The 14,700-nt window shown below is 44.2% G+C and overlaps 1 protein-coding gene across 1 annotated transcript in view; it reads right to left on the bottom strand.

Moving 5' to 3' along the window:
* The window catches only part of CRMP1 (collapsin response mediator protein 1), a 52,342-nt gene that overhangs the window by 33,897 nt on the left and 3,745 nt on the right, over positions 1 to 14,700 (bottom strand). The window contains exons 2-3 of the mRNA XM_009328891.1: positions 8,002 to 8,055; positions 2,434 to 2,522 (exon numbers count right to left, since the gene is read on the bottom strand). Coding sequence (XP_009327166.1) covers positions 2,434 to 2,522; positions 8,002 to 8,055 — 143 coding nt within the window. The remainder of the gene's footprint in view (positions 1 to 2,433; positions 2,523 to 8,001; positions 8,056 to 14,700) is intronic.

Here is a 14,700-nt window from a genome sequence, read left to right as displayed (position 1 = left end):
CGCACGCAAGCAAAGCAAAACAAGGAATTCATTCACTACTTCCCATGGGCAGGCAGGTGTTCAGCCATCTCCAGGAAAGCAGGGCTCCATCACGCGTAACGGTTACTTGGGAAGACAAACGCCATCACTCCAAACGTCCCCCCCTTCCTTCTTCTTCCCCCAGCTTTATATACTGAGCATGACGTCCCATGGTATGGAATATCCCGTTGGCCAGTTTGGGTCAGCTGTCCTGGCTGTGCCCCCTCCCAGCTTCTTGTGCACCTCCAGCCTTCTCAGTTGGTAGAGCACGAGAAACTGAAAAGTCCTTGACTAGTGTAAGCACTACCTAGCAACAACTAAAACATCGGTGCCTTATCAATTTTGTTCCCATTCTAAATCCAAAACACAGCACTGTACCAGCTACTAGGAAGGAAATTAACTCTACCCCTGCCGAAACCAGGACACACAGGGAGACTATGCACCTACCAAGGGCTGCTAAATGGCAGGGCAGCTGAAAGCTTGGCATTGCTAACCTGCCTACCGAGTACCATTGCATTTCGGGAATCAAGGCCAAAAATCCACAGCAGTTTCAGACTCACAGCATCTCATGCACTTAGTTGTTATATCAGTTCTGATGCTTACAAGTGTTACTGGGAAATCTGCATCTGAACAAACAAAAGCAGTGAAAGACTCAACTAAAATGCCTATCAGAGAGAGTACAACTTGGTTGATTGTTGCTATTAAAAAATATACGTGCTCATAACTTTGTGCCTTCTCCACTTAAAATTATATGCTCCTTTTGCCACTTCTGCAATGCAAGTAACACTACAACTGGAAAAGCAGAGCACAGTATTAAAAAGAAAAGCGCATAGTCCATGGATACAAGCATTCAGAATTTTTTTCTGTTATAATAACCTGAATCATGAATAATGTAAGTAGCCACAGATATATAAAGAATCAGACTTCTAATCTGATGATACATTCTTAAGAAAAGGAGCTCTGAAAACAAGTACGTAATGAATTATTTATGAGATAACCATAATTATGTTTCTGTGCATTAAATTGTAGCCTCTGGAGACCAAACTTGCTAGGTCACTAGTGAAAATGTTTAGCAGTCAAGAAAAAGGCTTTGATCCTTGTTGTCCTGGTTTTGGCTGGGATAGAGTTAATTTTCTTCCTAGTAGCTGGTACAATGCTGTGTTTTGGATTTAGCATGAGAATAATGTTGACAACACACCCATATTTTAGTTGTTGCTAACCACTGCTTACACTAGTCAAGGGCTTTCCAGCTTCCCATGCCCTGCCAGCGAGAAGCTGGGAGGGGGCACAGCCAGGACAGCTGACCCAAACTGGCCAAAGGGACATTCCATACCATGTGACGTCATGCTCAGTACATAAACTGGGGGGAGTTGGCCGGGGGTGTTGACTGCTTCTCGGGAACTGGCTGGGCATCGGTCAGCAGGTGGTGAGCAATTGCATTGTGCATCACTTATTTTGTATATACTTTTATCATTATTATTATTGCTTTTTTTCCCCCCCTTCCTTTTCTGTCCTATTAAACTGTCTTTACCTCAGTCCACAAATTTTACTTCTTTTTTTTCTGATTCTCTCCCCCATCCCACTGTGGGGGCAGGGAGCAAGCAAATGGCTGTGTGGTGTTTAGCTGCCTGCCAGGTTAAACCACAACACTTGTGTACATCAGAGTGCTCGTACACACTACGTAACTTTGCAAAACTAAAGACCCCCATCTCCACTAAGCCAAGGTAGGACCAGTAAAGGTACATGAATAGACATCTCTGTTACTGTTTCCCAGGCTATCAGTAACATGTATTTTATGTTTTTTCACCTAAGGAATACTTTCCCAGTTCCTGTATTTTATATCCTCACAGATCAGTAGGATTTTCTGTCTAATTGTGTGAAGATTATATACCTTTGCTAAACAAAAGGGACATATGAGCAATGCATAACAATGTTGTACGAACAGAACATGCTATGCTTCAGCATTAACCAACAGGAGAATTGAGAAGGAGTAGGTTCCCATTAGCACTGTGTAACACGGGGCGTATTTCTGTGCCACACAATCCTTTAGAGAATGGCTGCATTCACCCTGATTAGGTGTGGAGAAAAAAGCTGTAATGAGCCTTCTGTCATATATGGACTGAAAAATATCCACTGTCCTTAGCATTACTTCTTGAGAGAGCCTACTTGCCTTGACTATTTTGGAAGAAACTAGGATTGAACTGTTTGAAAAGCAAATACCTTCACCTTACAGTAAATTAATTTTCTACTTATCTAATCTTAGTAAAGATAAAATGACAGAATTTCATAATTAAACACTCCTTTACTATGGCCCCACATCTAGAGGTAACCAAGACGCTGGCTGCAGGTCAGCACCATCACAGTAGTCTATACTAACAGGCATGCAAAAAAAGTTCAATATTTAAAAAAACCAACTTTATAAGTCCATCTTCAAGGTATATGTCTGCATAGAAGGAGTGGTCATCATTGATAATTCTTCCACCTTTAATGAGTAGTCGGTCACTCTGGGGGAAAAAAAAAAAAGGAAGAAATGTGGGTTTGTTGAAATAAATAAACATAATAACATATTGATGATACCAAATAGGCTTATATTATATAGAAAGCCATTAACATCAAAGCACTTACCCTATATAAATGTCTACGCCACAGGTTCAGGTGGGAACATAGACAGCGGAGAGGAAAACCATAGTTTCACTGAGTGTTTATTTCTGACTTTTGGAACATGAGGCCTCATGGTCATCACAGTCTTTTTTTCCTCAAAGCAGAACTCATTGCACATGAAAACACCTGAAATCCCGCTACATCCCCTTTTTACCACCACCTTATTGTACAAAGGCCAAAAAGGGAACAGAAGGCCCCAGAACAAACTGCCCAACACTGGAATAGCCAAGCTGAGCTCACCTGGGACTCTCGGCACCCCTGGAAGAGTAACAGAGCTTGAAATGGGAATGGACAAGGTCAGGAGAGGCTGCTGAGCTCTGTAATGCAGAAATTCCTGCCCAGGGGAGCTGCTTTATGCAACATCAGCTCAGCAGGGTCAACTCGGCTGCTCCAGCGAGGCGGTCAAGGGACACGGCCCACAGCTTGGACCTCCTGTACTGTGTTACAGACCCACAGCAGAAAATCTAGTTTCTAGTGGGCATGAAGAATGAATTGTTGTCTAATCTGCGATTCCTGCAGGTCAAAGGCTGCTGATTAGTTGGGGGCACTCTGTACTGAGGCTCCTCACGCCGTATCTCACTTAGTCCGTGAATGAGGATGGGAGTGTAGCCTCCAAAGTTTGGTTTACCTGAAATATCATACGAACAGCAGAGAGAGCTACTACCTCCTGGTATTTTCTGAAGTGCCGGAAAGCAAACATTTTTTTCCCATGAAGAACTGTTCAAATATCAGGTCTGCTGGGGCACTGTTCACAACAATCATCTGTTTCCCTTTTTCTCTATTCAAATGGTTACACTCTGTTCTCAAAAAATACATTTTACAGAAAGCAAATTTTACCACTGCATATTCCTGAGAACCAATATTTGAACTCCCTCATTGAAGAAGTCATACTGGAATCGCCAGCACTCTACCACTTACCCAGAGACAGGGAAAGTCTGTAACTTCAGTACATAACGCTTTTGGAAAGACTTTTGCCAAGTGACTGTGAATGCTGGAAAACTCTAAAGCAGTCAGAACCTTCTTTTCCTATTCATATATAAAAAAGCCATTTATTGTAAATTATTTCCTTGGCTCACTAAACAATAACTCAGAATCTCCATTTTGTCCATGTTTTATACTCCTCTCCCCAGACTCAATTCTTGGTTTAATTACAGGATGACTCACGCATATAAACCATGCATGTCCCAAGTTCCCAGTTTAGAAAACAATTAAACAAGTTGATATGTTTCCTCATCTATAAAACCAGGACAATGACACAGACCTCCTAAAAATGTATTGATTAAAAAGCGCCAAGTCAGAGTTAGGGGTGTTACAACAAGCTCTCTTCAATGTAACTCCTCAGTTACATGTAGCATATTTACTTTTCAGCTTGTATTTGAACATTTTGCAGGTTCAAAGCCTCTATAGCTCTCTATATCATTCTAGAAAAGCAAAAAGGGAGAAACAGACATTTCAAGGGGAGAAAGAAGGGGGGAAAAGACATTTTAAATACAGCGCATGACAAAAGAGTATGTACACAGAAGGTCTGAGGCTTTTCTCCATGTGCTGCAGCAGCGAGGTGACCTTGGGAGGGAACGAAGGCCCAGAACTACAATGAAATACGTCCCCGGGACCTGCCTCAGATGTTGGTACCCTCTCGTTAAAGAATGGAGACGAATGCAAGTCCTCAGTCTGGAATTTGCCAGAGCAGGCTCCCTGTTTTCTCCCCAGGCTCTCTACTGCCGCTTGTAATCGCAGGACTTGTGCATCAGCACCCTGAACGCTAGTAAGTTATTTTGCCATATGCTGGCAGTTGCATCTCCTCACCGTGATGATTTATCACACTACCTGCTGACCTGCGGAGACCATCATCTTGTGAGCTCTTTTTAAGCTCATTCAGTTGCCTTCCTAAACATTAATACTGTCCAATTACAAGAGGCAAGAGCTTATTGATACGGGCAGGGAACGTTACCAGAGCACTGCATCTGTCACTGCTAATGAGTCAAAAATCTACGCTGTCATCAAGATGTCCTACATTTTATTTCTTTTAAAACAGGAGAAGATGCATAATAAATAGAAACAAATGTAACAGGCCGGGAAAATAAGACAGACATAAAAATAAAGCAGAAGTACAAACCCAGAATAATAATTGTAGACATAAGGATTTTATACGTTTTTATATATAAATATACATATGTAAGTGGCAAAACTAGGTATTAGAATAATCTGAAACTAAAAAGGATAAATGCAGTTTCAAGAAAGCACTCAATTATGTGAGTCATCCACTAAATTAAGCCTTACTTACAGTTTATAAAGGATTACTGAATGTTTAGCTACAAAGTCTCGCCTTCATAATTTCAGAGGGTCTAAGAAATTCTGGTGAAGAAAGAAAACTGTACTTTATGGAGACTTTCAACATTTTAATTATTGACACCTTCCCTCTCAGAAGAAAATACAAACCATTCAAAATTGTTGCAAAAGGGAGCAGGTTCTGCACCTGAGCTGGCCTGTGGCTAAGGTTGCCCCCAGCCAGGAATAGGAAGCCATGGGAGACGAGGCTGCCAAAAACCCACAAATCTTGATGCTCCCGAGGTAGTTTGCCAAGCCACCAGGGAAGGTGCCGTGGAGCCTTACCCAGCTTTCATCAGGACCTGATAGATGTGGAAACATCTCCGACACACATTTCCATTCCAGCAAATCAGCAAATTCAGAAGAAAAAGGGTTTTGACAGCTCGAGGTGTCAGCGTGTCTGTAGGACACGTTACAGATTGCTGCAAGCTAGGAGCACAAGCAAAGCAGGGTACCTTTACACAGATGGTGCTGATGGGCACAAGCAACCCAGGTGGGGTTTCAGTGCCACATGGACACCCCGGCAGTATGATGTGCCCAAGCAAACAGGCGCTGCCTCCTACACCCTGCTCCGGACCAGGGGTGGCTTGTCCTTAGCCAAAGCAGCGGTACCAAATGCCTGTGTGCACCTACCTAGATAGATGCATTTCCATGAACGTGCTGGAAAAATTATACAAACTTAACTGATTAGCAGGGAGGCATGGGTTAATGTTGACAAGCAATTTGAGATATTATTCATGAAATAAACTTTCACACAAACCCTCGGTCAGCATGTAAGTATTCATTCCCTGCCATAGCCTAAGCATGGGCTTCAAGGACAGGCACAGCCCTGGCCTGAAGGCAAAGGGATGCTGCCACCCTGCACCAATGCCACCGCCACTGACGCCTGGGCGCTCCTGCACTGTTTTAGGTCACTGGTACTTGCTGCAATGAAATCGTGGACAGAAATTTGGGCACACACAGGGTCTGTGGAGTAGGTTAGCCTCCTCGGGCATGCAGCTCGGCTGTGAATGGTCAGGGGCCATTTATTATTTACCGGGGGCCTGATGTCAGGCAGGCTGCTTGCAGTTTTCTTACTAAGTGCCAAACGTCCAGAAAAACTAGGGACCAAAGTCCTTTTCTACATGGACAATGTTCCACGCTGGAGGACAGCCACACTCTGTAGCACCCTGGGGAAAGCAGGGTGGAGTGACCTGAAGCTCATGAATTAATCATGCAGTACTGGCCCATATTTCCCCTTCCCAGCTGTAACCCCCTCCAGGCAGGACACTTTCTTTGTCTAGCTCTCAGATGTACTCTCAGCCACTCGGGTGACCTTCGGGTGCTCTCACAACGCAAACAACAATGTGCTCATTACTCAGCTCAGGAGGTGACAATAGTGTAAGCCTTTATAGGGTGGCTGCCACCTTTCTATTCAGCTAACAGATGTCTCGTCACTGGTGCCCTGCCTGCTGAGCCCTAAGGGCTCCAAACCAAGTTTTCAGTGCATTGCCTGGCACGAGAAGCTGCCAGCCCAGCTCTTCCCGGTGCAAGCCAAGGGAAGCTGCCTTGGACCCTCTCCTCCCTCCAGCCTGCCAAGGACAGACAGAGGGAACATGGCAAAACAGAGAGGGGGTATTGTATTGAACATATAAACTAAGCAATTCATTAGGTGCCAAGACTCAAGGGGAAAAAAAAACTGGTCTCATTGACATGGGAGGTACGGAAAGCACCACTGTAAATCCATGCCATTGCTCAGCAATCACTGCGGGGTGTGGGAGCTGAGGTGTCTCTCCTCCACCCGTCACTGCTGCAATGATGCGACCGCATCGATGCAACGCTGTTTGCTTCCGGGTTTTGTGCCTGGCTATGACACAGCATCAGCACAGCAACGATGCTTATCTTCTGTCTCCCTGCAGCTCCATTTTACAAGCACTCTGGCACCTCCCAGCTAAGGTCGCTGCTGAGTATGATACAGCCATTCCTATTATTCACAGCTCTTCACCTTCAAACCCTGCGCGCTGCTTTCCTCATGATTTTTTGCTAATCGCGGTCTAGCTTCTCCTGCTTAATCTGGCAGCAAAGCCCCAGAGCTTAGTCCGTGACATGACAGCAATTTTCGTGGCAGCAGCAGGAGATGCCACAAACTCAGCAACGTTTGCTGCAGGAGGAGGGGCCAGCTGCTCAGACACGAGGCGGTGGCTTTCGCTCCCTTACAACTATTGTTTGCATTACAGTAAGAGCAACATGAAACGTCTGTAAGCTGGTGACTGGCACAATTTGTACAAATTGCCTGTATTGCTGGGTTTTTTAAATCAGCTTGGCTCAGCTCTTGTGAAGCGTGTCCGTATTTTCATACGCTCCCAATGGTACAAGGACAGCAGAGACAAGCAGCGTCTGCATCAACCTGCCGGGTGATGAGCCTGAGCCCTGCTGCAGTGCTGAAATCTGCAGTGGGCTCTGCGCAATTACAAGTGAAGTCAAATTCCTTTGGTCAGTAAATCACTCAACTCTGGGTAATTTGTAAATATGATCCAAATATTTATGATTCAAATGTTAGAGCAGGAACAATTGCAAAGAAATTTAACATTAGCCTTTTTTCATTCACCTACTCCACTCAGAGCTAGAGGTAATTAAAAATATTACACACAACAAAATTCAAATACATTTTTTACATATGCAGTTCTCAGTCTGCTTCTGGAACTACTAAAAAACACAGTAACAGAAGAAATAAAACTGACATAAGATTTACTGAATAAACATTATTTCAAATTTATGCAGCATGTCAAAATAAAATGCAGCAAAAGTTATAGCAAATCACACACTTCTCTTCAGTATCGGTACCCATGGTACTGCACCTGCAGGCATCTTTCAGAGAAAACCACACCTCTATCGTACAAGATGGAGCTGGGGGGGGGGAAGAAAGAATTTGCCATTATCTGTTCTAGCCATATGAAAAGATTCAAAGGGATTTCAAGAGCGGCGTTTTCATCAAATAGCAGCATCTGCCCAGACTGTAATTCTGATATATGCTATTACATTTTTCCTTTTCTTCCATGAAAGGAATGTCTATCTATTACATTTCCAGCTCTAAATCAAGTAAATGATGTCTTTTTAATTATTTACAGTTTGCTTTATAATTTAGCTACAATGAACTTCATATAACATACCCAGCATATGGGTCTAAGCACTGCTTCATTCTTGGATTTGGACTTTTACGATTGCTGCATTGCAGCCGTTGCCAACTGAAAAAGTCTTTGCAACACTCTTAGCCCCAGATTTTCCAGGGCTAAAAGAGAAGGAAACACTCAGCAGTGATTTCATCCTTTGCATAATTCTAAGGACTTACTAGAATATAGCATTGTCCTTACATCTCCAGAGCAACAATGGCTATATTCTCTAAAAACCAGATTAGTCAATGGCCCTGAAGATGACTAAGGATATTATGCTAAATAGCCATTTGAAAACAGCTTAAATTCCAAATCCACCTGTATTTCCAGTTCTCTGCCTACAAATGTGTGTGGTTTAAAAGACATCAGATTAAAGGCAATAGACAATAAGAAAGCATAAGGCTACGTTATCAGACTTGCAGCCAAGGCATCAATCTTTACTTTTTTAGCATTTGAGAATCCTTTGTTGCTAAGGCTTTAAAAAGGCCACTGAGAGTTAGAAAAGACACAGAATCCCCAATTTAGAGGGAAGGTTCAAAAGCCACAGGCTGAAGTTTGTGTTCTCCTTGATTAGTCAAATCTCCACAAGAAGACAATTTGCAAGGGAAGTTTCTCAAAGGCAAAAGTCTCACTGGCAGACAATGGAGGGAGACACTCGGAGCTCCTCTGTGCTTCTGTGCATTCCTCTTCACAGAGTTATTGCCCATAATGTACAAGAGATTTAAAAGATATTTCCTTTGTAGATATCTTTGGTTGTCTATTGTCAGAGCTGGTCAGATTCAGACCCAGTTGTGTGTTGGTAGAACGCCAACAAACCACGCGAGTTTGTTCAGGAGTTGTGATACAATACAGTTAAATTACCTTGCTTTTAACAAAGTACTTACAAATAAGGAACATTTTAAAACTTAATGGCAATAGAAGAAAGACATCCTTCCCAAGAGGAATGCTTGCTTAAAATCCTTTCACAAGGATCAAAGAGCTGTAAATGGGATTTCATGAAGTACTGTCTGCTTATAGAAGATCTGCTTTTAATCAGCACTATCCTTCCTTTTGAATTTCACGTCTAGGTTACCCTCCATAGGAAGTAATTTTTAGCTAGGGTGATCCCTGAATCAACTCAGGGAATTGCTTGTAAAACATTGTATCCTTGAGGCATCATTTCCGATAGGCCACTAATGGAGAATCCTGCTTTTAAGGTCCTTTTCTTAACAAATGCACGCCAGTATATGGCAATTCATTTCAGAAGGATTATGTTGATTGTAGTAATGCTGTATCTTGGTCTGTAGCCAATATATTCATTCATCTTTATTCATTTAAAAGATCTGAGACCTGACTTTCTATTCAGCTAGCAATTTCAGTCCTTAATCACATAGTCGAAAAGAGCTACTCCTACAGCTACTAACTCCATGGGGATTTTTTCACTGTAAATGTCATCTTTGCTTTGCTTTTAGAAGGGAAGCACAACAAACATCTTATTGATGACAATATTCATTGGCATCAGCAGGGGTTTCACCTAAGTATGGGCTGGAGGGTTGAACCCTCCATTGTGTGTTGTTATAGCCATCTCTTGGCTTACACACAGGTTACGGCAATTAGAGCTGATCTCAAAATCTCAGCAAGCCATTTATAGAAAAGGTTAAACTTGGAAAAAAAATAACAGCAATTTATAGCATGCTGGCTGCAGTGTGCCACTGAACCGAAGATGAATTTTATCTAAGTTCTAGTCAGAAACCTGCATCAGGTTACCGGGACACATCAGCCTTGGCACCAGCCATGGTCGAAACCCAGCTAAGACCGTAAGGAACCCATTCTCTGACAGAGGAGGTGGATGCAAGGGAAACAGAATAGTAGAAAATGTCCTTGAATATGATGTTAGCAATGGTAATTCATGATTGACTAAATGTGGTGGATACAGGTGCATATTGCTTGCACTTTTTGATGTCTTGTTGCCTCACACATCTACTTTTCCGGCAAGTCATAGAAAGTTGCAATACTTGCTGCTCCACCTCCCATGGTATCAGCACTGGTCCACGAACAACCCTTCCACAGTCTCTCAGCTCTGAGCACTGCGTACTCCTTTAGCCAGCTACATGCAAGGTGGGCAAGGGTGACCAGCTTTACTTAGAGAGATTTTACATAGAGACTTTACTGAAATCAGTGGGGACATTTATTATTCGGTAGGAACATAAGCAAGAGCTGAGGCCTTAAACCTCATCAGGACATGCACTACGGGTCGAAACTTCATCTTGTGACAAGTGCATCAAGTGACAAGCAAAAGTAATCCTGAAGTACCTCTGTCCCAGGGGACAAGGCCACCATCTTTATATGTTGCAAGATTAAAACCTGCAAATTATTTTGCTGCTCGTCTCTGTTCCATCTCTCTCATACCTACAAAAGCAGCAAGAAATCTATCCCAACTAACTCTCGGTGTCTGACTGCTTCACAAGCCAGTGGACTCTCCTGGCTCCTGCTCCCACAAAGGAAAATTAAGTTTCTCCCTTTTACCACGTGTATAAACTTGCTTATGAAAGAAATGGCAGCAAAGCAGAAAACAGACCCTGACCTCCTGTCAGGAAAGTGGTTCATTGCCAGCAGTCGCCCTCGGCACTTGTAAGAAGGAGATTCAGACTTGCTGAACAACCACCTCACCGCATCAGCTGTCTTCCCAGACAGCCACTGTCCCCTTTCCAAACCTGCCCAGCTTCCAGCAAAATGCAGCTCGGTTCCCCATGGTGGCACCAGCTATGACGCTGAAAACCCTGATATCCTGCTGAGGGCACTGACTGACAAACTTCTTGTGGCAGTTAAAGGCATCACTGCCCCAAACCCTTCTTTCTGTCCCTCTGCCAAAGGTTCCAATCCCCATAGAAATGTGACCAGAAGGACTTACTCTGAATGTAATTTAAGACACCAGATGGAAGTGGCTTAAACACTGTGGCCACTTTTTCTCCTGTAGAAAAAGTACAGGAAAAGACTTATCACAGAATCACAGAAATGGTGGTTGGAAGTCCAACAACTTCTACTGAAACAGCTAAAGCATCTCCAGAGCTGCCAAGTCCAGTGCAATATGCAATGTGAATTCACAAATGTTCATCGACAGATGAGTAAACTGAGAGGGGACAAGTCTGTTAGACAGCTACAGATGGAAAAAGTAACTTTGAGTATTAAGTAAATATCCAAGAGGAAGAAGGGATCCAGAAGTCCCAGGCCTTGGTGTTTTAGAGCAGGACAAAAAGTGCTGTCTAAATCAGTCCAAATCTTGCGCCAATAGCAGAATAATAATGTGAGACATTGTTCTCATGCTCAGCACTCAGTAGGCTTCTCAAACTACTTTTGGCAAGTCACACACCAATCTGTGTGTATCTTCATACTGCTAAGCAAAGGTGGGTGGGAAAAAAGCACGGCCAGGGGAGATATGGAAAAGATCCAAACCTAGACGAGGACTTTGGTTCCCCATTCCAGGTACTCACCATGTCTTGCATCTATAGGACGTGTTGCCCCCGGTGTCCAAAGTGAATTAGCTGGCAGCTCTCACACTGCTGTTGTCTCACACCAGAACACCTCACGTTACCCCAGCGCTTTGCTCAGGCCAAACAGAAAGTGGCCCATCTTGACCCTCTTGGCCCTTCAGACCAAAGTCTCACACAGCAAAAGTCCAGACGAATGCATTTTTTCTCTCTCAAAGTATTCTGCCGTGTTCAGCTGAAGCCTACTTATTTCTCAGCTGTCTTCACGTCAATCAATTCAAAAGGCTACAACTAAAATTATTCTCCGTGCCCACTCCTCTGAATTTCTCCAGCCTCTCTTATTTTTTCTGCATCTGCTTCTTTTTCTCATCTTCTGCCAGCTCTTCTCTTTACTTGCTAAGCTCAATAGTGCAATCCTTCCTCTGTAACACCTCAGTTTTGAGCTCTCTGTCTCCCTATGCCTTACAGTCTGCCAGCTCAGGACCAGCAATTCCTTCCCCCATTCATATGCCAGCCCTTGGACCGTTCCCAGGAATATTATTCCCTTTTCTAAGAGATACAGGCACCATTTGCCTCTCCAATGTCCCTCCTTGCATTTGCTTTGGTGACTAGCTATTCTCCCTTTGCTCAGTAGTGTTGTCTTCACACCTCCTCTTCACTAAGCTCACGCTGATTATCTTTTAATGGTTGCAATCGCTACTGGAACAAACAAGTCCTGTAACAGACATTTTACATGCCACGTGCTTTTTTAAAATTGTGTTCTGTATATACTGTAATTCTGAGTTTATCTGAGCTCAGACCTTGCTTGAAAAGTGCCGAGCACTACCAAAATACACAAGCTAAAATAATTTGCAACAGATCTTTCAGTGTCATCATCCCCATTGATTCCCTGTAATATGCTGCACAAGAGGAGTATAATAGTGACATTAAAAGCAATGGGCAGGGGGGGTGTATCCTGGAAAATCTGGTCTGCGTGAGAGCACACCTGCACAACCGAATCACAAAAGATTGCCACCTCATGCAGAAAAACACCTCAGCAATGGATGTGGTGGCTGACTGTACTACACAGCGTAAGAAATATGCTCCTGCAGATGCACTCTTGGCCACCCTTACATTATGCACACCCTGCTCCATCCCCAGCTAACCTCCTGAACCAGGGGAGTGAGACCCCCCAAGGACTTCAACGCAGTGCAGAGGACATGACCAAAGTGCTTACACTTACTGGTTCAGTGCGTCTCTATTTTACATAACCCAGGGACTGGTCTGGTGCTTCAAATACAGAGGTCCTTCCCACAGTCGTTACAGCGAAAGGAGCCCAGTTTCTCCAGTCTGACTCACAACTGAATGGCACCTTACACTGGAGCAGTGCTGGTGCTCAGCTAACAACAGCAAGCCTGGATGCTTCATGGGATTCATGGGATGGCTCCTGGCCCCATGCAAGTAACACAGGCTTGGTACGGGAAAATCCACAGCAAAGTATCAGCGCACAAGACACTGTCAAAAATTCATTGCTCACTATTACAATGAATCCAGGAGCTGGTGTAGCTCCAAAGAGCAGGAGTGTGTGTGTGGGGGGAATGTTAAGCACAGTAACACATGACATTTTTATATGATTTCATCATCACTGTTGTTGTTGCATAACTTTACAGAGCTATCACATTTCCTCAGAGCCCAGAAGGCTTGAAGCTCCAGTGTATTTCCTTAGTGGCAGGATGAAATATCTGATTTACCATACTGGAACACAGCTTTCAGAAGATACACGCAGACAAATCTGGTGGGCTCTTGTGGGACGGGCAGCGTGTACAAGGTATGACACAGAGTGTCTGACTTGCTTTTGCTGGAGGAGAAGAAGGGCCAGAAGTGTAAAACATTACAATAAAAAAGGCAGTCCAAGTCTGATGCCTGCCAACTTCACTAATGTTAATTTATGCCTTTGATTTGGTCACAAAACTCAACACTAGCATTAATGAATATTCATTTATAGAAGCTTCAACACATCCCATTTCAAAGAGAGCAGGCTGAAGTTTGGGCTTTCTTTTTTCACCAGCACAGAGAAGGAAATTTGTGAGTAGTGAAGAAATTAAAACGAACTGTTGATTCCAAGGCAAACACTCATAATTCTTCCAGATTCTTCTTTTACAACAAATTGGAGAGCAAACAACTAGTTATGGGTGGGAACCTGTTACACTCCAGCTGCAGATGAAGGCTGAGCCACACACAAAGCACTGACACTCACCCAGAGGGCAGCCAGGGCCTCCCCCAGTCCAGAGGTACCCTCAGTAACTGCAAGTCACACGAGGCACTGAGGACCGAGGCGAGAGGAGCTATCACCCAAAGAGCCATCGCAACACCCAGGCTCAGCCTTGGCCACCAGGCACTGCTGCCTGTTGATAGTGCAAAACTGTATAAATGCACCATTTTGGTATCATAAAACTCTGCTTTAGAAGGAGGCTGTTCCCCTCCTGACCAAATATTCAGGCTAAAGGATTTTTTTTAAATAATGAGAAAGCCTCGAGGTGCTTACAAGCCTTGTAACACTGGCTCAAATAATGCCTTCAACCGTCAGGGTTGCGCAGGAAGTCGCCACACCCACCAGTCAGCCCACTCTCCAGCTACTGAAACTTGCCCTGCTTCCCAGCGCCCTTGACGGTGCCAGCTTTCCTGGGAGAGCTCCACGAACCCAAGTCTCTTTCAGCTCACCCTGCTTCTTTCAGCTCACCCTGCTTCTTTCAGCTCACCCTGCTTCCTGCTCATCTCCACCCCGGGTGCCACAGCAGCAGTGACCCCATCACCCGCTGACCCGGCCCCCCAAAAGGAAACCACACACCAGCCCGCAGAGCAACACAGGCTCTGGGGAAAACCTCCCTGGGACCGAACTCCCGGGGAGATTTCCCCTGAAACCGCCCTCCCCGCCAGCTCTGCCTATTCTTTATCCCCAGCCCTGTCGATCTGGCATATCTAAGGGAAACAATATACTGAATCAAAGGATCCCAGATCCTTTCTTTCTGCCACGGAAAGCCCGCTCTATTGTAGTCCGGCTCGGGGATGAAAGCATCTAACGGGAGATAGGCACAGAT

This window comes from Pygoscelis adeliae, unplaced genomic scaffold (genome assembly GCF_000699105.1).
Source record: "Pygoscelis adeliae isolate BGI_AS28 unplaced genomic scaffold, ASM69910v1 Scaffold66, whole genome shotgun sequence".
NCBI lineage: Eukaryota > Metazoa > Chordata > Aves > Sphenisciformes > Spheniscidae > Pygoscelis > Pygoscelis adeliae.
The sequence above is the reverse complement of the archived record's forward strand: the minus strand, read 5'-3'. Positions and strand labels throughout refer to the sequence as shown.